Source organism: Trematomus bernacchii, unplaced genomic scaffold (genome assembly GCF_902827165.1).
Source record: "Trematomus bernacchii unplaced genomic scaffold, fTreBer1.1, whole genome shotgun sequence".
NCBI lineage: Eukaryota > Metazoa > Chordata > Actinopteri > Perciformes > Nototheniidae > Trematomus > Trematomus bernacchii.
This window is the reverse complement of record NW_022987313.1, coordinates 8,888,861-8,916,753: the sequence shown is the minus strand read 5'-3', so window position 1 is coordinate 8,916,753 and position 27,893 is coordinate 8,888,861. Positions and strand designations below refer to the sequence as shown.

General features: G+C 39.5%; 2 protein-coding genes across 4 annotated transcripts; both read left to right on the top strand.

Annotated features, from left to right (window-relative positions):
• Positions 1 to 134: 134 nt before the first annotated feature.
• On the top strand, positions 135 to 17,665 carry LOC117489156 (CD209 antigen-like). 2 transcript variants are annotated; one of them, XM_034138372.1, is made up of 7 exons: positions 135 to 334; positions 487 to 603; positions 1,495 to 1,746; positions 1,844 to 2,007; positions 2,167 to 2,303; positions 2,837 to 2,974; positions 17,584 to 17,665. In XM_034138372.1, the coding sequence occupies exons 1-7, from the start codon at positions 223 to 225 to the stop codon at positions 17,606 to 17,608; spliced, it is 945 nt and encodes a 314-aa protein (XP_033994263.1). In that variant the 5' UTR covers positions 135 to 222; the 3' UTR covers positions 17,609 to 17,665. The 2 variants fall into 2 exon arrangements, with proteins under 2 accessions (XP_033994263.1, XP_033994332.1); XM_034138441.1 differs by lacking the exon at positions 17,584 to 17,665 and having other exon boundaries at positions 2,837 to 3,986.
• Positions 17,628 to 27,825, top strand: LOC117489514 (CD209 antigen-like protein E). Of its 2 annotated transcripts, none has more exons than XM_034138964.1 (6): positions 17,628 to 17,700; positions 19,016 to 19,129; positions 19,304 to 19,567; positions 19,655 to 19,818; positions 20,545 to 20,690; positions 27,363 to 27,825. In XM_034138964.1, exons 2-6 carry the CDS (start codon positions 19,021 to 19,023, stop codon positions 27,511 to 27,513), a joined length of 834 nt encoding a protein of 277 aa, XP_033994855.1. In that variant the 5' UTR covers positions 17,628 to 17,700; positions 19,016 to 19,020; the 3' UTR covers positions 27,514 to 27,825. The 2 variants fall into 2 exon arrangements, with proteins under 2 accessions (XP_033994855.1, XP_033994770.1); XM_034138879.1 differs by lacking the exon at positions 17,628 to 17,700 and adding an exon at positions 18,797 to 18,911.
• Positions 27,826 to 27,893: the final 68 nt, after the last annotated feature.

Below are 27,893 nucleotides of genomic sequence, written 5' to 3'. Positions count from 1 at the left end.
CTAGATTTTCTGTTTGCAATGATGTTAACACACACACACACACACACACACACACACACACACACACACACACACACACACACACACACACACACACACACACACACACACACACACACACACACACACACACACACACACACACACAGGGCAAGGTCCTGACAAATAGTATTTTCTGAACAGTCACGTCAGACTAAGACTGCTTACATCCTCATAGTTAAAATGGACACAGAAATTGCAGGTACATTTGATGGTTCTTATAACAAACTGATCCACCAAGAGGACATCAGTGGAGATGAGCTCACTCTCTATTCAAACCAAGAACAAGAACAAGGTAAACGTCCCACGTCTAAAATAAACTGTAATCTGTACTTTGATACTGTTACCATATTCAAAAATATACAGTTTATTATTTTTGCTATATTGACCTGCTGTTATATTGTGTCATTTTCTTGTCTTTGCTATTGGTCCATCACTTCTGTGCAGTGTCCATGTCTGTGGTGAGACCTGAATCCAGTTTGAAACATTACAAACGGCTTACAGTAAGCCTTGCAGTGCTTGCTGTCATTCTACTAGCAGTGGACATTGGCCTGGGAGTCTATTGTAAGTCGTTATTATCCCACCATCTTGCAAAGCATTGTGGCATTGTACTATATTTTTGCAGCCTGAAAGAGGCTCTAATTTTATTTATTGCATTTAGCTGACGCTTTTATTAGTTTATGTATAAGGGTATCAAATATAGTCGAGCAAAAGGTACAGCATATGCATTCAAAAAGTAATGAAGTATAAGTACAAATTAGGATAAAATGGAAATATTCAAGTAACTTTAATGTAAAGTAGCCTACATACAGTACTTGAGATAAATGTTGCAGCACCACTGCAATTTAACTCTTATTAAAACCAATGTGTCAGTTAATTTTCAAGTAGAAAAATCGAAGTTAACACTAGAGTTAAAGCTATTCAAAGTTTGACTGTTTTTGATCACCACTCATCACATTTTCCAAAGGAAGCAACAGTTGGTGTGCTGATAAACCCACTGTTCATTAGGAAGCAAAATGAACGCCTAGCTAGCTTGTACAGTAGCATTTAGCTTAAGAGCTAGCTAGATATTTTCCTAAGGAGTTGATGGAGATAGGTAATTATACTATATGTGTTGGTAGGAACATAATAGTGTTGTTTCCTGTCAGTGCTCACAGATCAATAATGCTAATGCTGTATGACAGCTTGCATTGCAACATAACAAACATGCTTATACGATAAAATACTATAAGTTAAACTTTCTTTTCTATTGACAAACCTCAACAACAAAACACTAAGAAATAACTCACGTATGGCAATGTACTTATACAAATGTTTTGAATACCTGTTTAAATATATTATTTAATTTCACCATTTTCCTGCTTGTATTTTCTACTGTTGGCCAGTACTGTAAAAAGTGTTGTGATTTAAGGAAACATGATTTCTTCAGTAACACTAAGTCTTGACCACTTACAGATGGTAAATTTACCGATGGACAGGATACCATAATGGACATCAGTGCTGAGGTGGCCAAACTGCAGGCTGCTTACGACACTGCGATCTGGCACAGGGACGAAGCCAAGAAACAGTTGGCCAGAGAGATAAGGGAGCAGCAAATTACCAAGTGGGAGCTTGATCACCAGAAAAGCAGAAGCAAGGACTACCTTAAACTGAGTGACAACATTCAAATGGAAATAGCAGCTTTGAAATCCCACATCCCAATGATTAGTGAGGGCTTTTTTTTCCATATGATTGTGTTAACAACAATTATTTTGACCCAACCAAACCAACAACACATTATGTTTTCCTTTATCTTTGGCAACAGAAGAGGGCTGCAGACACTGTCTACCAGGATGGACCTTCATGAACTCAGTGTGTTACTACTTGGCCATCTCTGATGCTTTTTCACGAAGGTCATGGCAGGAAGCCAGACAGTTCTGTATAAACCAAGGAGGTGACTTGGCAGTGATCGACAGCAGAGAGAAACACGTAAGACTGCTATTCCATCTTTTGTAATTCTCTTTATAAGGCTTCACATTTTATTTCTGAGCAGTAAATGTGCTTGGTGTTACACAGAAACCAACAAGATAAATGAATGTACTGTACATGTTTGTGTTTGTGTTTGTTTGTGTACATTTTCATTGGCAGCTGGCAATAACTGAATTGATAACAAATTATCAAGACCCCTCTCGACCCATAGCCCACAGTGGCTTCTGGATCGGATTGAGAGACATCGAGGAGGAAGGGATATGGAAATGGCTTGATGGAACAAGACTGACCACAGGGTAACATTAACATACAAGAAAGATCTAAATTCACGAATGTGATTACTTTAGACTCAACAGGACTTTATTAACACTTACAGTATGACTTCACTTGAACTTTGATTCAAAGAAGATGAATACCTTTCTTTTAATTACCCACATCCACTTTGTCTGAAGCATTCCAACAGCATCCAATCAAATGACCAGAGAGAACCATAAGGAGCTTACGTTACGTTAAGGATAATTTGGTATTCTACAAATAATACGCCCTGGTCAACAAAAAACAAATTGCAGAATGCACAAAGTGTAGGTGGAAAAGGGTGAAGAGCACATTATGACTTTTTTAAGAATCAAAACAGAAACTATTTTCCTACCTATGGGCGTGTTCATTCTAAAAGTGCAACAGATGACTCATTGTAGTCAAATTGTGTTTTTTGGAGTTGTTGTGATACCACTTTCACATACTTACAGCTGTGGCTATAATCCATCTGTGATATCATCCTTTAAAATGAAAAAGTGATTAACAATGTGTTTCAAATTGTTATTTGTTTCAGTTACTGGAATGATGGAGAGCCGAACGACAGTGGTGGTGAGGACTGTGCAGCAACATATCCCAGAGGCAACCCCTTTAAAGCCTGGAATGATGCTCCATGCAATCATATACTGAAATGGATTTGCCAAATGACACCAAGGTCGGCGGGTTAATCTGATTTTAATTTAATTGCATTTCCTTATTTAATTAATAGTTTCAATCAGGAATTTACACCATTCAAGAGACTTAAATATTTCTTCCAAATATTTTAATTCTCTTTTCAATATTTATGTTAAGCATTGTTAAATATAATTTGTAATGTTCTTTCTATGTTTTTTTAAACTAAAACTGTGATTATTTAATTTCTTCAATCCTATCCATCTACCTATATTTTCTGTAACCTCTTAAAAGGTAGGAACCAATTTTTCTAACTTTTATTTGAGGTTTTAACATAAGCCAATATCAAGGTTTTCACTCAATAGAACATGATCACGTTCTGTTTAAAGAGGGCAGTGGATCTGCGTTTACACACCACCGTCTGGTTATAATCAGCCTGGGAATGCTAAATGCAGTACTGCTGATGGCTGCTGTTGTCATTGGGATGTTCTGTCTAAATGATCATATAGTACATAATACTACCTGACAAACTTGAAATGTGCAATTTTAACTCCTGTGACAGTAGTATCACAGCAACTCATGATTGACAACGTCCCGAAACTGAGAGGCGGTGGTATGTGGTGGCAAAATGGATTTTGGATTGGCCTGAGTGATGTAGCGACGGCGGGAACATGAGTCCAGGTTAACAATGTAACCGAGGGGGAAACAGTGTAAGCTAGCATCTCACAGACTGCTTTTCTATTGATTTCTTAAGTTTTGTGACAGTATCATGACTCACTGGTAAAACTAAATTCTAGACTTCTTAAAAGTACTGGAGAAATGGACATTATAACAGTTAGGGACCTCAGAGTGGGAACTGTGCAGATTCTTAATAATGTGCTGATATCAGGGGGAAATGGTGTATTGGATACTGCCTTGAACCTTCTGTTAAGCTGTATATGTGAAATGGAGCAAAGTTAAACTTAAAACCTTTCAAAAAGTGGAAATCACAATAACTGGACAAATCATGTACTATATGTCTTTGTAATATCTTTGAAATAAACTGCAGCTTGATACATTAGACTATTCTTCTTAAACGATGAGGAGACCTGGGCACCTGTCCACCCTGCCCCTCACCGGTGTTAGAAATTAAAATCAATGTTAAACAGCATAATTCAGTCTAAAACATATCGTCAGTTTAAAGCTGTTTTATTGTGGAAAAACCCGGAAGTTCTCAGGAAATCAATGCCAAGCTTTTATTCTGAAAATACTTTATCCGGTTAGCATGTGACTAAATATTACGTTTTCTGAATGTAAAGTGAAAATGACATGGAGTATTACACACCAAAACGTACGGACTTTAACACTACATCTATAGACGTCGAGATATTATTACTGCTGAATATTAAATGAAGGTACAGTTGATCGTAGTGTTTACACACACGTGAGAAGCTATGACGTCAGAGGGAGTTTCCGTAAATGAGAACTGTGCCGTAGAGGTGTTTTTAGGACTTCTACACTAACGATTACAGCTGTTCATAAGGTATTAAAGGGCCCATGTCATGGCCATTTCCACTGATCATAATTACATTGTTGAGGTATACTAAAATAGATTTATACTGTGCAATTTTCCAAACTCACATTGGTTTCGCATACAGCATCTCTGTCAAGCATGTGTATTCAGCAGTATTCACTCTCTCCACTAAACGACTCGTTGGAGCTCTTGCCCCCCCCCCTCCCTGTGAGCCTAGTGTGCTCCGATTGGTCAGCTCGGCCACTCTGTTCTGATTAGTCAACCACCAGAGAGGCTCCGCCCGCTTTTTTCGGGGAACATCAGTGTAATAATGGCGTCGCTACAGCTGATATTTTATACTAACTAACCGAACTGAACCTACAACTGTTGTTATAGAAGAGTGTGACGGCCCCAGGGCCTTTGTGCAGGTGTGTTGCAGGGCTTACGGTGGGGTGGAGCTGAAGAGGGTAATCAGCGCGATCACGGACACCTCCGTAGCCGGTGCTATTAATCCCAGCGGCCCGGAGTCTCTCTCCAAAGCGGCTGCAGAAGGACGAACTCAGCGCTCCTCTCCCCTCGACCACCTATCTCTGCATTTCCCACATAAATGTGCCGTGGTTTTGTAAACTCGTGTATGTCTCCTTGCCTTTCCGTTGTGGCCTACGAGCCGGTCATAACAAAGAGTAAGTTATTTTTACCTGTAATAAACTACTACTGTTTGATGAGAAATCAAATCATGGTTTGCTATATATGAATGATATGTTATAGGGGCAAATAATTCAGGGAAGAAAGGATAGGCCTACTAAGTATTTCCATTAAACTTTATTTTTAGAAATGTACAAAATGAACATAAATATACATATATACACACGGTATATCATCCATTCCTCCTCGCATCTTGCCTGCGCACAGCCGGTGCGGTGCCTATTAGCACGAGGCCTCAGTAGTAGTAGAAGTCCCGTCCCCGTCATGGATTGTCCGCCAGGATCTGGCTGGACGAAATCAAATGCAAATCACAAAATATTAGAGAAACTTAGTTGTTTTAGATTCGTTAGTAGTAGTTGTGGTAGGAGTGTGGATCTATCTAATGAACAGCTTGCCTGCTAATATGCTAACCTAGCTTTGTTTACCTTGGTAGCTAACACGATATGAACGTTAGCTTGGAGGAACGGCAACTATAATGGAGTGTAATAAAACTACTATGAACAAAAGCTAGTGGTTCATATTAGGCTAGCAATAACGTGTTTATAATTGCAATCGTATACGGGTATTCTGCTACGTTCGGTCATACATTGTAATTTGCATGAATACATTGTTTTGCGCTAGCATACAGCTAGCCTCGTTAGCTATACATGCAGTATATGTACTGTCACAATGTACGGTAAATCACCCGGAGTATACTGTATGAGTATTCCGTGTGTGTGACTGCAGACATTCTCCTGCCATGACAAACATGTAAGGCCATCGCTGACATTGTAGTTGATATATTTAAACGCTAGCAACGTAGCATCACAAAAATGTTTTTCCGACCAAACCTAGCTCTAGCTCCGTGTGTTAGATCGGTTGCATACACGCTACGCCAGCTATAATGTAATTACGTTTCGCGACTGACCGCACGGCAAATCACCCGGAGTATACTGTCAATAGGTATTTTGTGTGTGAATGCACATTCTCCTGCTATGAGATACATGTATGCAAGGCCATCTGCTGATATTAGAGTTGATATATGGAAACTCTATCAACTTAGTTAGCACAGTTAGCACTGTGTCAATGGCTTAGCAGTCCAACACAGTTTACACATTTAAACAGTCTTGTTTGATAAATACACAAATAACAATGCAAACTTACAGGTTGTGTACCCGGATCTTCCCCTGCTCCAAACGGTCCAAACAAGCTGTGCATATCCGGCCTCAAACTGGGCAATGTTTTGGAAGCTTTCGTCTGTGAAATGCCGGTTCTTCGAACCTCTGGAGGAACACGCCGCTGCTGGTGTGGCCATAGCTCTTCGGGATTGGTCCATTTCGTTCCGGGTACCGCATGACATCAGGCGGTATCAAATGGGCAGTGACGTATCTCCAACGAGGCGTTTTGGGGAGGTATTTTCTGTGTTAGAGTTTTACTCGCTACAGGGTGTACTTTGAGGGTTTTGACTCTGCACACCGTTTACATGCATAAAAACCTTCATAACACACAAGGGGACGGGTGATAACCGGAAAAGCATGACATGGGAGTTTTAAATAGAAAGTCATCACAGAGATAAGGAGGAGAAAAGGTTTAAGGAAGTAGGCAGAGAATACCAATGTCGAAATCATCTGTTCTCTCGCGATATCGAACCCGCAGATGAGAAGGGAGGTCCCGCTATCTGCACAGCGGGAGAGAACGAGGAGAGAATAAAAAGGGATGACAGAGGACAGCTCGCTCTCTTTCCTTCGCTGCAGCTCCCTGAAGACAACACCGGCTTTGTCTCTCCATTACCCTTGCTTGTTCTTTAACCATGTTACTTAATTAAACTACCCATTTGAACCTTTTCAGAGACTCCATTAGTCTCGTTATTTTAAGTTTCTTTCCTGGGAGCGAGAAGATCACGATTTATCAACACCGGACAACGCGCCATCTCTGAGAATAGACAGACGATGTCCCTCCATCTCTAGCTTGGCTTTCTCAGATTCTTGTCGCATCCGCTCCACTGCGATCTCCCTTTCAATTACCAACTCACACTTTATTCTGTCATGTTCCCGGTCACATTTTTTTTTTATGTCAATTTATTGAACATGTCAGAAACAAAACATACATCAATACTAATAATAATATATATTGCTTCTTCCTTTTCTTCCTTCTCACTCATAATAATAATAATTATACCAAAGTACAATAAAATAAATAATAATGATAATGCAAAAAAAAAAAAAAAGAAATAAAAAGAAACAACAACAATAAATCTTAAATTAGTCTCTGTCGTGTTCAAAAGGGGCAAGAAGAAGCTTAAAAAACTTTTCTGGTCCTACCCCTTCTAGCGTACATTTTCCTTGCAGTATAAATGAAGTAATTAGGTCATCGTCATCAGCGACATGTTTGTCTTGATACTTTTTTACAAAAACAATCAGGAAGTAATTACTTTTACAATTACAGGAAATAACAAAAAGAATTTTTACAGGTACTGTTCATAACCACTAATGGTTTGGCTCTTGAATAATACTTTCATTTTATATAAAGTTGTACAATTTTTCAGTGCATCACTACATTTATTCCACAGACTAACACCTTTTGATGAGATGCAATGAAGTTTGGCATTTGTACGTACGGGTGGTTTTTTGAAAATGCAGTTTCCTCTCAACATGTGCATGCCTTCTCTCCGTGTAAAAAGTCCCTGGACACCATGAGGCAAATGATGATTTGCGGCCTTGTACATAATTTGAATGGTTTTATAGTCAACCAGGTCTTGTAGTTTTAGTGTTTTTAGTTTGATAAATAATTTATTTGTTGGTTCTCTGTACGAAGTTTTGTGTATAACTCGTATTGCTCTTTTTTGCAGGATGAAGATAGGATGTGTATTTGTTTTGTATGTGTTCCCCCAAACCTCCACACAATACATCATGTATGGAAGTATGAAGGAGCAGTACAGCATAAACAAGGAAGCTTGATTAACTAGGTATTTGGCTTTATTTAGAATTGCTATTGATTTGGATATTTTGGCTTTGATATAGCTTATATGTGGTTTCCAACTTAATTTATTGTCTATGATTATTCCAAGGAATTTTATTTCCGTTACTCTTTCTAGTTGGACGCCATTTATATTGAGTTTCTTCTCTGTATTGGTCGACCGATTCCCAAATATTATGAGTTTGGTTTTGCTTGCGTTCAATGTTAATTTATTTTGGTCAAACCAGATCTTCATCCTGCTCAGTTCCTTTTCCATTGTGACCAATAGCTGTTCTAGATTGTCCCCACAGCAGAGTAGACTTGTGTCATCTGCAAAAAGAATGGTTTTAACAGTTTTTGATACTTCACATATGTTGTTAATATACAGAATAAATAATAATGGCCCCAAGACAGAGCCTTGAGGCACCCCGCATGTAACCTGTAGTAGTTGTGATGTATGACTTTGTATTTCAACGTACTGATTCCTGTTATGTAGGTAGCTGGATAGCCATGATAGTGCAACACCTCTAATTCCATATCTCTGTAGTTTTTTTAATAATAGTTCATGGTCAACCGTGTCAAATGCTTTTTTAAGGTCCAGAAATATCCCTATTGCATATTCTTTCTTTTCTATTGCCTTAGTAATGTGTTCCATAAATTCTATAACTGCAAATGATGTGGTTCGGTTTGCTCTGAAACCATATTGTTGTTCATAGAGTATGTTATGTTTGGTGAAGAAGTCATTTAGTCTTACATAGTAGATTTTTTCCAGTATTTTAGAAAACTGTGGGAGCAATGAAATTGGTCTATAGTTTGACAGTACATGTTTATCTCCAGATTTATGTATCGGTATGACTTTAGCAGTTTTCATTTTATTTGGAAATACACCGGTTTGTATTGACTGATTACAGATGTGAGTTAGTGGTTTGGCTATACATTCAATAATGTTTTTAACTGTATACATGTCAATATCATGACAGTCTGTAGACCTTTTACTCTTTAGTTTTTTAACTGTGTCAATAATTTCATTTTCATCAGTCCCTCTTAAGAATATAGTTTCCTTCACATTTATATCTTTACTTTCTACACCTTCACTACTACCAGTATTTGGAATTTCCCCAGCTAGACAAGGACCAACATTAACAAAATACTCATTAAACTGTTCAGCAACTAAGGTCATGTCATAAATGACTGTATTGTCTTTTGACAGAAAACTGTTTGGGTGCTGTGCTTTTCCATTTCCTTTTTTAATAATGGTATTTAATACATTCCATGTGTTTTTAATATTATTTTTGTTATCTTCCAATAATTTGTTGTAATGATCCATTTTGCTACATCGTATTATCTTTGTTAATTTGTTTTTGTATGTCTTGTATTTTTGTTCAGCCTCTACTGTTCTATTCTTTAACAAGTCTTTATATAATTCATTTTTCTTTTTACAAGCATTTTCTATTCCCTTAGTGATCCATGGTTTTTCAGCATATTTTTGTTTCACAATTTTCTTTACACGAGGACAATGTTTTTCATACAGCCCTGATAGAATATCTAGAAATGATTCATAAGCTTCATTTACATCTGGTACATACATTTTGTTCCAGTCTTGTTTACGTAATTCTTCTTTAAAAGAATTGACAGACTCTGGTGTTTTGTGTCTTGTAATTACGACTGTTCTGGTGTCTTTTTTGATCCTAGTACAGTTCTGTATTGTTGCAAAGACTGGCAAGTGATCACTTGTGTCATTTATTAATATTCCACTTATTACTTTCCTATCCATAACATTTGTGAATATGTTGTCAATGAGTGTAGCACTGTGTGATGTTATTCTGGTCGGTCGTGTGATTGTAGGATATAAACTGTTGCTATACATAGAATTAATAAATTCTGTAGTTGCATTGTGTTCTTGTGGGTTCAGCAAATCAATATTAAAATCTCCACATACAAAAAGCATTTTCTTGCTGCTTGTGTAGTTATAAAGTTCAGCTAGCTTTTTCTCAAATGTGTCAACACATGATCCTGGTTTTCTATACACGCAGCTTATCAGAAGGTTTTTAGATTTTTTGATTTCAATTTCTACTGTTATGCATTCCATGATGTTGTCTAAAGCAAAAGACATATTACTGACAGATCTACTTTTATAACTTTTGTTAATATAAAGTGCAGTCCCCCCAGCTTTAGAATGAGTCCTATTAGTAAAAAACATGTTGTATCCCTCGATTTCAACCATGTCAGCTTGCTCATCACTAAGCCACATTCACACATTACTCTGTCATGTTCCAGCTGCAACAACAACATTTCTTTCTGCTGCTCAAACGAAAGTGCACTAGCCTGAAAAAGAGGTTTTAACAAAAGCTCCTCTTTCTCTGCAGACAACACTCCTGTCTCCCTTAATGTCGACACTATAGAGTCTCTTATGTTCTCTTTCATGCTCTTATCACCGACAATAGACACAGAGAAATGCTCAGCAATCAAGAGCAGCTGCTCTTTTGAAAAAGTGACAAGAGACTCCTGAGACGGAGCTTTAACGAATGCTTCTACGTCAGCCATATTACATTACCACGACCCCTCACTGGAACACAACACCGGACCTTTAAACCGAGAGAAGAGCAAAAACAAAACAAAAACAGACACCACAGCGTTTATTATACGTATCAAGTGGAACAATACTACCTTCTTTATTGGAGTTTCCCCACTAACTATTGACCATCCCACTGACTAATCTCCTCCCTAGTCTTCATGCAGTTACTTGTGGTGGGTATTTATGCACTAGAGTTTGCTGGCCCATCAAAGCGACTAGCAGGCTAGCAACACTACTGAGACCACGGCCATGCTCCCAAGCCGAAGCTTCAACCACTTTCTCCGCAACACTACACACCCTGCTCAACAATCCCAAGGGAACCGCCGCTTAACCTGCCAGGGAAAACTCCGCACCGCTCCGCACTGCTCCACATACAACGCACCAACAAACCCACACGTGTCAACGAGAGAGAAAGGAAAAAAACTAAAACAAACAGCTGACCACGGCTAAGAACAACTAGCAACCACTCTCCCGAAATATAATACAAAACAAATTAAAGCCTCACAAGGTAATCTAATAAAGTCCCCAAACAACGATCTGAAATATACTGTCCTCCCCACATGCGGTCTAATGAGCCGAAACACAGAAACCGGCCGCACTGCATGCGCTCCCAACACACTTTACACACGCGCACCACTCTTTACACAAATCTTACCTATCTGTTCTGTAGTACAGATAAGAGAAGCGGACGAGCCCCCATCTGTCATGGCCTGGCTCTTGGCCATAACAAAAAGTGTGGAAAGGACAAGAGGATATATAAGAAAATATGTTTATTAGCCAAAACTAAACGGGAACCAAAACTAACATAAAGACAAGGCAAAGTATAAACGAGAGTGGCTGCTCCCAGCACAGGTCCTCCGCGGAGAGAGAGATCAAGGGTCTGCTCAGGCCTTTACATCCTCCGGTGCCAGCAGCCAGAGGCCTGTACTACGAAGCCGGATTTTCGCTTAGCCGGCTGACTTCAGGGAAAACTCGGGCTTTCCGGTCCTACGACGCTGGTTCTCTTTTTAGCGGGCTAGATCTCCATGGTAACTTATGCTGAGCGGCTAACCTCCTCGGGAGGAGGTTAGGTTGCAGGCTAATGCTACGTTCACACCGGACGCGATGTGAATATTCGCTTCGCTCTAATCGCTCCTATCGCATCGCTCTAAACGCTGGAGTTTCACCGCGGCTGCCAGCTGTGTTTACTCGCATCATTCAAACAAGACGCGCTGGCTCAGGAGCTACAACTACAACAAATGAACATATTTTACCGTGATTAAATTGTAATACACGTTTCTAAATGATGCCGAAGTAACAACATACTGATACCGGTTAGTAAAAACCATGAATTAATGCTTGACAAGTCTGCAGACAAGACGGCAGGCGAAAAACCTTTTAAAATGCTTGTTTTCTGAATGAAGATCGGGTCGACCAGGCTAAGCTAACGTTGTATATGCTCATTCCAAACTCATAACAACGGCCTACAGACATAAATAAAGCAGCGACTATATTCACCATGACACAGACAGTCTGTGGTTTGTACTTGTTTAACTTTTGTCCAGTTTCTGAACAGATATGAGGAGCTGTGAGCTCTGTGTGCTAACTGCTAACAGCTAACGGCTGATGTTGTGTGGTTGAACGTCAGTGACGGCGGCTGAGATCCTCACCGCTGATTGGCTTCCGCGAGAACGCGTCACGTGAATTTGACGCTCAAGTTGAAAAAATTGAACTCTCGCGTTTAACGCGGCACCGTTCAATCGCCTCAATCGCGTGATTCGCGCCGCGTCCACCGCTTCATGCGCGCCGTCGGAGCGAATTCGCGTCTGTCCGCGTCTCTGCATTGACTTTACATGTAATCGCGCCGCCCCCAAACATCGCATCGCGTCCGGTGTGAACGCAGCATAAGAGATCAACTCAGTGAAAGCACCGCCTGCTGACCAATCAGAGCTCCGTGTGCAGAGTTTAAAGCTATCAAGTCATATTACAGGATAGAGGAAATACAGAAAAACTGCCGTTGCAGGAAAGACGGCCGGCAAAAATCAACTGACTGTGTGAACGTGAAAATTAATAGAATATCCCCTCCCATCGTCAGAGCAATCTGACTATTATAACATTAGCGTTAAGAAAGCTTACTTAAATATCTGCCACAACATAAGTAACCGGATCAGAGTAACATTAAGTACAGTCCGCGGCACTGTGAGTGCAGACGTCGATGTGTCCCATTATCATTCATATCAAATCAAATCAAATCAAGGTTTATTTTTAAAGCACATTTAAAAGCGATTTTTGGTCGGGCCAAAGTGCTGTACATGTAATAACTACAATCACATAAAAACACATTTCTATAATCACAATAAAAGACAATAAATTACAACAGATATTTAAAAAAAAAAAACACAGGGAAAAGTCAGGAGTCGTGCTCCGCTCTGACTAAAAGGCCAGGGAGAAGAAGTGTGTCTTAAGAGTAGATTTATGGCGCATTTCCACCACACGGTCGGCCTCGGCCACGCTCGGTACTGCTTGGCCGCGTTGGGCCTTAACAGGGCCGGCTCACTTCATGCTGCGCTTCCATTACAGTTTAGGAACTGGGGTAGTTACTATAGTAACGCAGTGTAGGCGGAGCCGTGACGTCATCTTCAATGAGAACCCCAGAAAAACAACACAGCCGTTAGCTGTTAGCACTCAGAGCTCACAGCTCCTTATATATGTTCAGAAACTCGACAAAAGTTAAACAAGTACACACCACAGACTGCCTGTGTCATGGCGAGTACAGTCGCTGCTTTATTTATGTCTGTATAGGCCGTTGTTGTGAGTGTGGACGGTCGGAGCATATATTGAGTTAGCTTAGCCAATCTCCATCTAGAAAACACGCATTTTAAAAGGTTTTTCACCTGCCGTCTGTCTGCAAACTTGCCAAAGCATTAATTCATGGTTTTTACTAACCAGTATCAGTATGTTGTTACTTCGGCATCATTTTGAAACGTGTATTACAATTAAATCACGGTCAAATATGTCCATCTTGTTGTAGTTGTAGCCTCCTTGCCAGCAATTCTCTCTCTAGTTTAGCATACTCAGCCCGACTCAGCCCTGTTTGTTGGCCCCGATAGAACCACAATTTTGTCGGGCCAGAAAAGAGGTGAAAAAGGCCGGGCCGTGACTAGGCCGGGCCGTGACTAGGCCTAGTGGAAGCGCAACCAAAAACGGGCACGGCACGACACGGCACGCTTAAACCGCGCTCCGCGCCATGGTGGAAATGCGCCATTAAAAACCCCTAGGGTCTGGGCCGACCTCACATGGAGGGGCAGAGTGTTCCAGAGCCTCGGGCCAGCTGCTGCGAAGGCTCGGTGCCCTCGGGTTTTGAGCCTGGTCTTGGGCACTATCAGCAACAGCTGGTCAGCAGACCTTAAAGCTCTTGTTGGGGTGTAGCGCTGGAGGAGTTCAGCTATATAGGCCGGAGCCAGCCCATTTAGTGCTTTAAAAACAAATAAAAGGAGTTTAAAATCAATTCGGAACCGAATTGGAAGCCAGTGCAGTGAGGCCAGAATTGGGGTGATGTGGTCACGCTTTTTGTGGCCAGTGAGTAGACGTGCAGCTGCGTTCTGGACTAGCTGCAGGCGTTTAATTGACGCCTGGTCCATACCCACGTGCAGAGCGTTGCAGTAGTCCAACCTCGAGGTAACAAAGGCGTTAATAACCCTTTCCAGGTCCTCAAACGATAAAAACGACTTGGTCTTGGCCAATAGTCGTATTTAAAAAAAGCAGGTTTTGACTACGCTGCTGACCTGCTTATCGAATTTAAAAGCGCTATTGAAGGTCACTCCAAGGTTCGTGACAGAGGGGAGGATATTATTTTTGAGGGAGCCCAGAATATCAACCTGGGAGGCTAGAGGTTGGGGTCCAAAAAAGATAACCTCAGTCTTGCTCTCATTGAGGTTGAGGAAATGTTGGCTCAGCCAGGATTTGATCTCTGCTAAGCAGTCCATCAATAGCTGTAATGAGTTTACATTTGAATTGAGTGGCAGATAGATCTGTACATCGTCGGCGTAGCAGTGGAAGGGGATGTTGTGTTTTGTGAGAATTGAACCTAGGGGCAGTATGTACAGTAGAAAAAGGATGGGGCCCAAAATCGAGCCTTGGGGAACCCCACAGGTAAGAGGGGCTATGGCTGAGGAGAAGGCACCTAGCTGCACTGAGAAGCTACGGTCTGTCAGGTAGGACCTGAACCATGCAAGGGCAGAGCCTGTGATGCCAGCGGACTGTTCAAGCCGTGACAACAGGATGCTATGGTCCACAGTGTCGAAGGCAGCTGTCAGGTCTAACAGCACCAAGACAGCTGGGCTACCTGAGTCGGCGGCTAGGAGCAGATCATTAAAAACTCTTAAAAGGGCTGTTTCAGTACTGTGCATGGGTTTGACTGAAACTTTTCATGGATGCCATTCATGGTTAAAAAAGACTGCAGCTGGGCGTAGACTACTCGCTCCAGGGCTTTTGATAAAAAAGGTAGCTGGGAGATGGGCCTAAAATTTGCGAGAATGGAAGGGTCGAGATTTTTCTTTTTAAGTAGTGGCTTAACCACGGCATGTTTGAAGGCAGCTGGGACACATCCTGAGCTAAGAGAGGTATTTATAAGTAATAAAATACTTGCTCCAACTGATCCTATATCATATCACATTTTTTTTCGAGAAATGACCCCTTAAATGATGACTTCTGGTGATGTTAGAGGGGGGGGGAAAGGAGAAATCGAGGCTTAAAAATATGAGAAGACTGATCAATACCTCCATAATCTTCAGTGTGGAAAATATTATTTATCAACCTGAACATCTACTACTTTACCAGGAATTTGTGTTCTCAGAACTGGTCTGTTTTTTTCTTTCTTAAAACTGTTCATGTTTTATGAACCAACACCTTCACCAAGTAGCTTTACAGTGAACTGCATGTGAGATATAAAATTAATAGCATCTTTTCAGTAGCATTAATTATAAATATTTAAGTGGTTCAATACAAGTCACTACAGCATTTCAAACTGAACTGTGAATAAATGCAATTTAAAAAAAATAACCACAGCACAAAATGTCATAAATTGTGTTTTTTCTTTGTTTCTCTGAGGATTATTTACAAACAGGCTTATTTACATATAGCAATAACTCAGAAATGAAAAAGCTACATCGTCTAACACGAACAACCACTTAGCATAATGATAATATATGTGTTATGTACAATGTAACTGGCAAGGCTAGAGCAAGAAAGAACATAAAGTTTGCAAAAGGTTTAAATAACTTCAAGTATCTGTCTTCAGATTACGTGGAGGTTTTAGTCCGATGGGAAGCAGATTTTAAGCGACACCGAAGATAAACCAAAAATGTGGTGGAGCTGCAAACCGTGTAGTGTTGCTGGGACAGAACAGGAGCTATAACCGTTGGAAAATACATCACAGACAATGCAACAAACGTGGAGACAGAACAATCACTTCTGTGATAAATGCCCACTTATTAATAAACTTCTAACAACCATGGGAAACCTCCTCTCTACATATAAAGTGATATCCAAGCATGGGAAACAAAAGACAGCATTTACCTGTTTGCATCCAGCTAGCCAAGCCTTTTTTGTGTACCAGCTACTTGCGAAGCCTCGTGTATACGTTTTGTCTTTTTCACGAGATTGCTGCGATATATTCAAATCGGGTTGGTCCGGTCCAAGGTCTTTAAGCAACAATTTATCTGCCAAACTTCTCCTTTCGAAAGGATTGGAGATTAGCTCTTGAACAGAATTAGGCGGGGACCGAGGTCCGGAGACTCCACCTGCACACGAAGCCATCCTCATCAACTACTGCGTCAACCGGATACGAGTCACTGTCCAAACTACTCACAGACTGCACTGGGCGCTGACATTGGCGCCCGGTGACCGTCATCTTTGACGACGCTGATTGGCTGAAATTATATTTTCGCGGCATAGTTTACACGTTACAGATAGCAACAGTCAGCTGCTAGTGGCTGCTGCTGCACTGGTTGAAGGCTCCTCTCTTAGCGCCCAGACGAGAGAAGGTGCATGGGCAAGGCCAGGCAGGAAACATGTGACTTATCAGTAACTTTAGACATCGTAACACAATTTTAAACGAGATTTTATTGTAGATTATACATTTTACTGATACCAATTATATAATATTTACCTTGTTCATTAAAAATAAAAATAAAAATATATATTTTTTTTTAAACATATATATTTTTTTTTATTTTAATTTTAATTTTTTTTTTTTTTTTTTTTTTTTCAATATGGGAAGAGGTGGGGCGGCGCCCCTAGCGCCCCTATGGACCGGCCGCCACTGGTCAGTACGCTTGTCCATGTTTGAGATTGGTCGAATGCTCCAAATACCACCCCTTTCATGTGAACGCGCACCTAACTAGATAGGACATGGCTGGCTTGAGCGATCCACTTGATAACCAGCGTCGTAGTACAGCTTAGCGAGAGCGCGTATGTTTTGGATTGGGCCAACCGGCTAACTCAAACATATCCAGGTTAGGTTGAACCAGCTTCGTAGTACAGGCCTCAGGTGTCCTCAATCAGCGCTGACACAACAGAGGGAGAACATTAAAGGGCCATACACACACACCACAGGAGACAGTAAAGCAGGGGTCGTCACACTGTGCTGAGCCAGTATTCTGTAATTGCCGTTTTAATGTAATAAAAGTGACACCTAAAGGAATCCAAAAATACTTGAATGTTTGTAATTAAACCACTCTTCAAATTACGTGCATCCTCCTGTAAATGTTTAACAAATGAACTTCATTTTCTGTTTGTAAACACACACACACACACACACACACACACACACACACACACACACACACACACACACACACACACACACACACACAAAAATATACAGTTTATTATTTTTGCTATATTGACCTGCTGTTATATTGTGTCATTTTCTTGTCTTTGCTATTGGTCCATCACTTCTGTGCAGTGTCCATGTCTGTGGTGAGACCTGAATCCAGTTTGAAACATTACAAACGGCTTACAGTAAGCCTTGCAGTGCTTGCTGTCATTCTACTAGCAGTGGACATTGGCCTGGGAGTCTATTGTAAGTCGTTATTATCCCACCATCTTGCAGCACAAAAATAATAACATAAAAATATTCTCAAAGTACCAAAAGTAAACAACACCTAATATGCAGAATGGCCCATTATATAATGTAATATAGTACTATTTCTGGTGCATTATTAAATTAAAATATATCAAAGGTTTATTGTCATATCATATACACAACTATGGTGTTGTATGTAATTAATTAAAAACTAGGGTCACAGGTTCCTCAACAATGCAATTACAAGACATAAAACCCTTTCCCTTTCATGCATGAATTATGAAAGTTTTATATGCAATTTTATATATATAGTTTATTTTACATACGAATCAATATTTCTTTCTATTTAAGTAACTCCTAATTTAAATGTTAGGGGAGTGTCCTACTCATTACAAATCAGAGACACTTACCATATTGTTGTGTAATATTGGTAACATCTTGTCACTTTATAACTTGTTTTACATTAACATATCAAAATGTGTAATTGTAGGCTATGGTACATTTTCTGGAATAAAATCTAAATACGACCTGTCAATGGATAAAACAGAAATGTAAATTCTGTTATAATCTACCAAATTAATTACCTGGAAAATAAGAGCAACAAGGTATCCCATTCATACACAAATCATATCATATTACAATATTGTAGTTATTTATTTCAAAAATGTAATGTATATCAGATAGCCTAAAATAAAAAATATTATCTTGGTATAAAAGGGTAGGTGTCACTTCTTCAGCGTGTATTATGGCAATTTTTCCTAGGTTACAAATAATCAGTTTTACTGTTTTCTACAACCAACTAGCAGACTGTTAGACTTACGGTACATCACATCACCAACCACCCATTTGATTCGATCTTTGCCCTGTGGGCGGCATATTAGAGGTCACCGGAGCACTCTGCAGTAAATACATTACATAAAATTAATTTATTTTTATATTATAAGAAGTTATACATGTAACTTTATGTGGCCTTCCCATACAAATCTTAAATAAGAGAGAAAAAAAACCTTCAGATCACTATCACATTACAGAGAGAGAGTAAAAGGGATTCAAGCGCACACTTGCACCCACACAGTTTTGTAATATTGACAGAGCAATTTCCTCACACAGATAAAAGTAACATGCTCGGGCAGTTGAGTTAAAACCTGAAGAGCAGAGGAATGTTCATGATTCATGATTTCAAATTATGGCAAAACAGGAAAACAATGGTAGGCTTGCTTTATTTAATTGGTCCTCACAATACATCTTTAGAAAACATGCTGTATTATTGTTTGTTTTTCCCTCCGAGCTCAAATCAACATTTGTTTTTCAGGATCTATGGTCACAGTTGGGTCCAGAAGTCTGCCACTGTGTCCACTGGTTATCGGGTTTTTAGGGCTGCTGAACGCCATTCTGATTCTGACTGCTATTGTTATTGGGATATACTGTGAGTACATCTGATCCAAGTAATGTGGTGTATATCTATACTTTCCTTATTTAGAGTAGGTTTTGAGTACTGTAACAATTCATTAACTAGGCTGTGGACGTGCTTTTCAACTTAGATCCTTAACTACATTTACACTTTCTTACCCAATGCTATAACTTGGTAAATACCTTGCAGGTGGCAAAGTCAGTGAGGAATCCACTCCAGACCAAATGACAGCACAAGGGCTCATCATAGAGGTGAAGCAACTTCAAATAATGCAGACTGAAGCAGTCAAAGCTCAAAAAGAGGCAGAGCAAGCAGTAGAAAAAGAGCTCAGGAAACACCAGCAACTAAAACTGCAGTTAGGGTTGAACAAGAACCTCATCGACAGCATTCAGAGGAGTCATGAAGTACTGCAAGTGGAGAGAGCTACACTGAAGTCCAATTCATCTGATATGCGTGAGAAGCTATTGCATACATTTTTTGAATTTGGAATCAAATGTTTTCCTTTTGTTTGGATTTCAACTAATTTTCATCTTTTAACAGGGGAAAGTTGTGGACGATGCCAGTCAGGATGGCTTTTACTCAACACATCGTGCTACTTCCATGGTAAATCAGCCTCCAATCCCTTAAAGAACTGGCAGGATAGCCGATCGGACTGTATCAGGCGTGGGGCCGATCTGGCTGTGATTAATAGCTTGGAGGAGCAGGTGAGTCCAATATGAATATACAGGAGATAAAAAGGGTGTTATTTTGATGATTCATGGACATAAGGTAGCACTGTACTGTATTGTGGTGTGGCTCACTATTCTAGCTTGCTTGCCAACACATTCAACTTGTACCTGCAGTCGAAACATGGAGGAAGTTAATAATTATAGTAGTAGGTTTTATCTGAAGTAAATTCTGATAATTAAAGCATTATAGCCAAAACTACCAGGGCTCAACCAAAATGCCTGAAATAAAATGAACAAACGCTCCAGCTGGGTTTAATTTGGTCTGGCTCAAGTTACTCACCAAAGCCTCAGCATGTGCATGATGATTCTAGCATGACCACAAACAGACACCAGAGCCATTTTAATAAAGAGGAGAGTAGTGTAAATGTTAGAAAGGTTAACCTGAAGCGCAGAGGACTCATAACGACTTGCACCTCACATTGGAAAGGCTGTAAAGGCCCTTACTACTGTGGAAAAATTCCCATTGACATTCATGAGGTAAGTTTAAAGCTAGGTTAAAATGGCAACGGTGTCATTGGGAGGGGACGTGGGTGGAAGCTCCAAGCTTCACTCACTGAACATATCCTAGGCCTACATAAAATTGGGATGATGAATCTACAGTAATATCTCATCAGTCGCTACTTAGGCCTGCACTGCTAATAAATACATTACAGATATACCTGTGATTAACCCATTTTGATTTTGTAATCTCTGTTTGTCTAGATTAATCTTTTTGAGTTCCTACCTAAAATGGATCCGAGCATTCGACCGTGGTGGAGCACGCATGGGGGGTTTTGGATCGGCCTTACGGATATTCAAACAGAGGGCCAATGGGTTTGGGTAAATAATGTGCCTCTGCAGAATCCAGGGTAAGAGCTTTAAGACTTACTTTGCAGTATTACTAGAATCATTTCACATTTTAGAAAATACACTAATTCACTTTCTTGTTGAGAGTTAGATTAGAAGATCGATACCACTCTCATGTTCAGTGAATATATAGTATACAAATACAAAATTGGCACCCTAACCGTAGTCAAATCTTGTGTGGGTGTTCATATGGTAGAGGAGTAGCAGACTAGTGTACAGTTCATCATAAAAACACAAGAAAATCAGTCGTTAGCGTTAGCATTACCAAGTCTGTTTAAAGCCTGTAGGCTACCTATCATTTTGATACTTCACTGCACTTGTTCTGTTTTTATTGAATACATGACCTTAACAGTTTAGATAAGATACTATGCTGTTGTTTTTACCATAGACTGTATGGCATTTACAGACTCAACAGTAATTTATGTAATGGCTCGCTTTATTAACTTACTATTAAGAAAATGAAGAGACTAAAGTCTTTCCTTAGAGTGTGGGTTGATCGCCCTTATGTTAATAATACACTTTTTGTATCAATCTGTGGGGCAATTTAGCTTGCCATGATGACCACACGCTGCTTTTCTCACGCTGCATTGAGTGTGATTAGAATGTTGCCCTTGCCCACCAGTGCTATGTGCCCGAACATTTGTTTAAAAACACAGGTTACTCCTATAGTAGAAAAATGCAACCCGGTATCACGGCAAGACGTGAACATGTGACGATCTACCATGCTGGGAGACGTGAATATGTCACGGTTTCGTCCCTTCAAACGTGACAGTTACACGGTATTGTTAACATGGCCCAACCAGTGGAGAAATACCCGGAAGTGCCAAGCAAATGCTCTACCAAGACTATTGGTCGGTTTTTATTGTCAAAATGAGATGTTTTTAATTTATTTTTTAATCGTCACACTCGATTTCGCCGATTTTCTTGTTGCCCTAGCTGGTCGACACCTCTTTTAGCAGAAACAAATGCTACATTAATGTATTAAATCGATGTTAATCCATGTGTGTGGATCATAGACTGTATATATAAAGGTGTGGATGTGGAATTAACGGACGTGACGTTGTGCGATTGCGTTGCCAGGCAACAGCTTCGGTTCATGTTAATTTACAAACTCTTCAACTAGAACCGTAGTTATATTTAAAAACATTTTAGAAGGCTTCACGAAATACTTTAATGTAAATTTAAATTTAAATGTGAAGGAATGTGTGTATAACAAAATACAAACGTCATAAAAAATACCGGAAACAGACGTAGGCAAGGTCCTCAGCTCGGTGATTCGATGGTTTAGCCGCAATGCACGTTGGGAAATGGTGTTTATGCGATGTGAAATCCGAAAACATTTTTTAAAAATAAAATAATACTTTATTCCGAGTGTGCTTGCTTTTCTCTTTGAAAGTCATCACATAACGGCATTGTAATACACGGGTCGGCTGCATTAAATATTACATATCTGCCGTAGTTCTGTATTTATAGAGCCCTGATGAGAAGACTTCTACACAAACAGGAAGCACTGCCGCCAAAACTGAAAACGTGACGTGGATCATAAATATATCAGCAATTAAACAACATCTTACATTTCTTTTCACACAATACGTCTCCTTGCAGTATCAATACTAATTCGGCTGACTTTTATATTTGATCCAATTGGTGGTTATATTTACACCATAACGGTGCACAGCTGATATAAAAGGACTTGTAGTTTTTAAAGATATTACTGATTTTCTTTGAATATAAGAATGTAAATACTGAGTTGAGAGAATAGTCAGGGGATTTGGGTGATGGGAGACACATCTATGGATTCAGAATTTCAATAGCTTACTGTTAAATGACGGATATACCTTTCTTTCTGTGATGTTTTACAAATCAGATATTAGAAGTAAAACATGTGAAATAATATAGCAATATCCTGTACAATTATGTGAAAACATGAATAAAACTACTGTACACATCTTCAGATGTTATACATACACAAGTGTCCTACACTAATAATACAAAGTTATTATAGCTGTGTGTACCTTGTGTGCACCGCCTGGTGGTTAAAGCACGTTATTGAATTAGTTGTGTATATGATATGTCAATGAACCTTAGAAAATCTTGAAAGGGATATGCAAAATAGCCATTATATACAGTCTTTAATTAACTATTAGTAGAGAATAACGAGTAATGAATATACTTTATAGGGATCTGCAGATAAATGTTTAGTCTTCTCAAGCAGCAACTATCAAATATCTCTCCTGATTGTTGGCACTTGACAATCACCTTTCCCTGAATTTTACTCAGGTGTAACTAAAGCCTGATTTAAGGGTTGTTTATATTTCACATCATTAATCAGAATCTGCAAAGTAACTAAAATAAATGTAGTGGAGTAAAAATACCAGGTTAACCTCTGAATTGTAGTGGAGTAGAATTGCTGTTTTGTTTAGTAATGGATATTGAATATGGAATAAAGGTTTTGACAAGACCTGGTGTAACAATAATCAAAAAGGACATTAAAAGAGCTCCAGATGTTAATGATCTAAACAAAACAGCACACCTGAAATGTATATTTAAATACTTTATTAAGGGCAGTGAATTCGTTTTTTCTGTATGTTTTTCAAATCAGTGTTATACAGTAAGTGTCATAGACAGTGTTACTGTACATTGCTATTATTATCCTTAAAATATATGTAAAACAAAACCACTTATGATCTTTTTATTTGAGTGGTTTACTAATGACAGTTAATTCTGTTTTTGCTATTGATGGTTTCATTTTTGTGAAAAATAATAAAATAATAAAATTCAATAACGTGCACCGCCCCCCCGGTACCGGGTGGATAAACGCGTCATTTGCAGGAAACAACGTCTAAGGAATCTTAATATTTAATAAACTATGAATGTTTTATATCCATGTAACGGGAAGAAACTTAGCTAACTGATCTTTTTAATTTTTTTTCCCAAAAAAACCCCACAATGCTAACACTCAGCCTCTGAATTAGCCACGAGCGAAAAAATGCTAACCTATCACTGCACCTAAACTCACTCATAACTCCCTTATTACTTATCCTAGATGCACAGCCAACCCATCGATTAGCATCGCCTGGAGACACAGAATCTGGGGGTGCCCACCTCAACACTCAGTGATAAACATTTGCGACGCTATAAACGAAAACGTACATCAAAACATGTGGCGCTAGGTAGCTACAAACGCTAACATGGCTTACCTTGGTCAAAACTGGTCTTCAATGGCATTAAAACGATAAAAAACGATGCTGCAGTTAATCCATAGGTTAATCCAATGTGTCTGTGTCCTCTTTGAAATGATTTCTGATAATGCATAAGCAATAAAACTGCTTTTTCGTTTCCAGATGTCAGAGCGAGAGATCGCTTCACTCTGGTGCAAACCTGCATGCGCGAAGCCCCCACCGTTTGTTTTCACAACGAGTGTCGATTCTATTGGCTCTAACGGTCAGAAAGAGGTGTCAACCATCAAAATCGACCAAGGGGGGCTAGAGATATGAAAACAATTTTTTTTCACCCAAATCACCTCAGAGGTGGAGTGGTTTTGGCTAAACCTCTCTAAAAAGGTCACATGTCACTTGTTTTGCATCAATCTTGATACAGGGTACTTATTATATGTTGTACTTTGGATTCCTAAAGCTTTTAGTCTACTAACCCATCATCCAAGGGTAGTTTTCACTATAAGTAAAAAAGAATTTTTGGACGGACACTATAATTTACAGTTTTTTACTATGTAAAATCTGAATTTTCTTTAAAATAAAAAACATCTATATTGATTCTGACTTTTCTACATCCAACTCACAGGTTTATCATTACTTTGAGAAAAAAGATTATTAATTGAACCCTTTTAGAAGGGAAGATATGGTCATTTGTTCTGGGAATGTCATTTTCGAGCCTGAGACCTGAAAAACAGGCTCAGAGCTTAACCTCTCTCTGGCCCCCCTTGGTCGATTTTGATGAATGAAATCTCTTTATAACCGCTAGAGCCAATGGAATCGAGGGAAAGTTATATACACACCAAAACATTAACAAATAAGGAGTGAGAGTGACGCGTTACCAAAACCGGAAGCTGCATACACTCTGGTGGCTACCATTAGCAGCTAACTTTTCCGCTCCGATTTTTACATAAAAAATGGAATTATGGATTATAAATAATTTTTTCAAAGGCACAGGTACATTATCAACCTATGGATCAACAGTTGTAGCATTTTCTTTTTCCGTTTTAATGCCATTGAACACGTCTTTTGACCTAGTTGACAGCTACGGTGAGACGATCTGCCGTAAATGCTCCGTAAAGGTACGTGTTGTGATGTCTGTGTTTGCTTCCCCTGTCGCAAGTTCGGATCGCTCAGTGATGATACTATACCTAAATAATCTGTGGAGTCTCAGCTTTAATCGGCTATATTGTATGTGCAGCTACGATAAGTAATAAGGGTATCTTTATCTTGAATTGTGTGCCGCAGTGCGTTAGAATTTTTTCGCTCAGGGGTCATTTAGACGCTTCTTATGAGACTTGTGTTTTGTTTTGGTAACAATGGTTCATATCTTCAGTTAGCTGAGATTCTTCCCGTTAATCTGGTGCTACACATTAATAGTTTCATAAATGTTAAGAAGTCCTGAGACATTATCTCGAAAAAAAAACGGTGGGAGGGGTCCAACCACCGTGCTTAAGAGGTTAACAGGTTAACCACTAGATGTGCCTTTCTATCAGCTGTGCACCGATATGGTGTAAAAACAGCCTATCTACCAATTGGACCAAATATAAAAGTCAGCCGAATTAGTATTGATACTGCAAGGAGACGTATTGTGTGAAAAGAAATGTAAGATGTTGTTTAATTGCTGATATATTTATGATCCACGTCACGTTTTCAGTTTTGGCGGCAGTGCTTCCTGTTTGTCCAGAAGTCTTCTCATCAGGGCTCTATAAATAGAGAACTACGGCAGATATGTAATATTTAATGCAGCCGACCCGTGTATTACAATGCCGTTATGTGATGACTTTCAAAGAGAAAAGCAAGCACACTCGGAATAAAGTATTATTTTATTTTTAAAAAATGTTTTCGGATTTCACATCGCATAAACACCATTTCCCAACGTGCATTGCGGCTAAACCATCGAATCACCGAGCTGAGGACCTTGCCTACGTCTGTTTCCGGTATTTTTTATGACGTATTTTGTTATACACACATTCCTTCACATTTAAATTTAAATTTACATTAAAGTATTTCGTGAGGCCTTCTAAAACGTTTTTTAAATATAACTACGGTTCTAGTTGAAGAGTTTGTAAATTAACATGAACCGAAGCTGTTGCCTGGCAACGCAATCGCACAACGTCACGTCCGTTAATTCCACATCCACACTTATGGCGCAGTTCCACTACACGGTCGGCCTCGGCCACGCTCGGTACGGCTCGGTACGGCTTGGCCTTAACAGGGCCGACTCACTTAATGCTGCGCTTCCATTACAGTTTTAGGAACTGGGGTAGTTACTATAGTAACGCAGTGTAGGCGGAGCCGTGACGTCATCTTCAACGAGAACTCCAGAAACACAACACAGCCGTTAGCTGTTAGCACTCAGAGCTCACAGCTCCTTATATATGTTCAGAAACTCGACAAAAGTTAAACAAGTACACACCACAGACTGCCTGTGTCATGGTGAATACAGTCGCTGCTTTATTTATGTCTGTATAGGCCGTTGTTGTGAGTGTGGACGGTCGGAGCATATACTGCGTTAGCTTAGCCAATCTCCATCTAGAAAAACACGTATTTTAAAAGGTTTTTCGCCTGCCGTCTGTCTGCAGACTTGACAAAGCATTAATTCATGGTTTTTACTAACCGGTATCAGTATGTTGTTACTTCGGCATCATTTTGAAACGTGTATTACAATTAAATCACGGTCAAATATGTCCATCTTGTTGTAGTTGTAGCCCCGTTGCCAGCGCTCCTCTCTCTAGTTTAGCATACTCAGCCCGACTCAGCCCTGTTTGTTGGCCTCGATAGAACCACAATTTTCTCGGGACAGAAAAGACGTGAAAAAGTGGCCCCGGGCCGGGTCGGGCCGGAACTAGGCCTAGTGGAAGCGCAACCAAAAACGGGCACGGCACGACACGGCACGCTTAAAGCGAGCTCCGCGCTGTAGTGGAACTGCGCCATAAGTCTATGATCCACACACATGGATTCACATCGATTTAATACATTAATGTAGCCTTTGTTTCTGCTAAAAGAGGTGTCGACCAGCTAGGGCAACAAGAAAATCGGCGAAATCGAGTGTGACGATTTAATTTTTTTTTTTTTTTTATATAAATTAAAAACATCTAATTTTGACAATAAAAACTGACCAATAGTCTTGGTAGAGCATTTGCTTGGCACTTCCGGGTATTTCTCCACTGGTTGGGCCATGTTAACAATACCGTGTAACTGTCATGTTTGAAGGGACGAAACCGTGACATATTCACGTCTCCCAGCATGGTAGATCGTCACATGTTCACGTCTTGCCGTGATACCGGGTTGGAAAAATGATGTATTCATTAAACCACGACTTGCCCTTTTCTATGAAATAAGTACAATTTAAAATAAATGTTCAATTGTATGTGATTAAAAAAGTGGACACAATACATTTTATAATAGTGTATTTTATTATTCAATGTATTCTTAAGCATAACTTGGATTTTTCTTTAGGTACTGGATAATAGGTGAGCCCACCAACTCAGGAACAGAGGAACAGCATTGTGTCGCATTTATAAACCTAAGAAACCCAAGGAAAACATTCTTTGATGATCCCTGCGAAGTACGAAGGGAATGGTTATGCGAAATGGAGCCCAAGGTGTGAAAAGAAAAGAACCATGGAAATATTAACAATTGTTCTTCAATGCAGTTGATAACAGTCACATCAGTCTTGGTTGTAGCTTCATTTGTATCAAACAGTTATGAGAATGGTATCTTTTAACTTATCTAACTCTATTGGTAATATAATTAAGGAAAGTATTGTCAAAATGTCTAACTATTTCTTTGCCCGACATGTGTAAATGTAAGATGGAGCAAAGTTAAACATAAAACCCCTCAAAAAGTGGAAATCACAAATACTGGACAAATCATGTATGTCTTTGAAATATCTTTGAAATAATCTGCTTAATTCATTGGACTTTTCTTCTTAAACTGTGATAATTTAGTATTCTGTTACTGTCCTGCAGCAGATGAATAATTATTTTG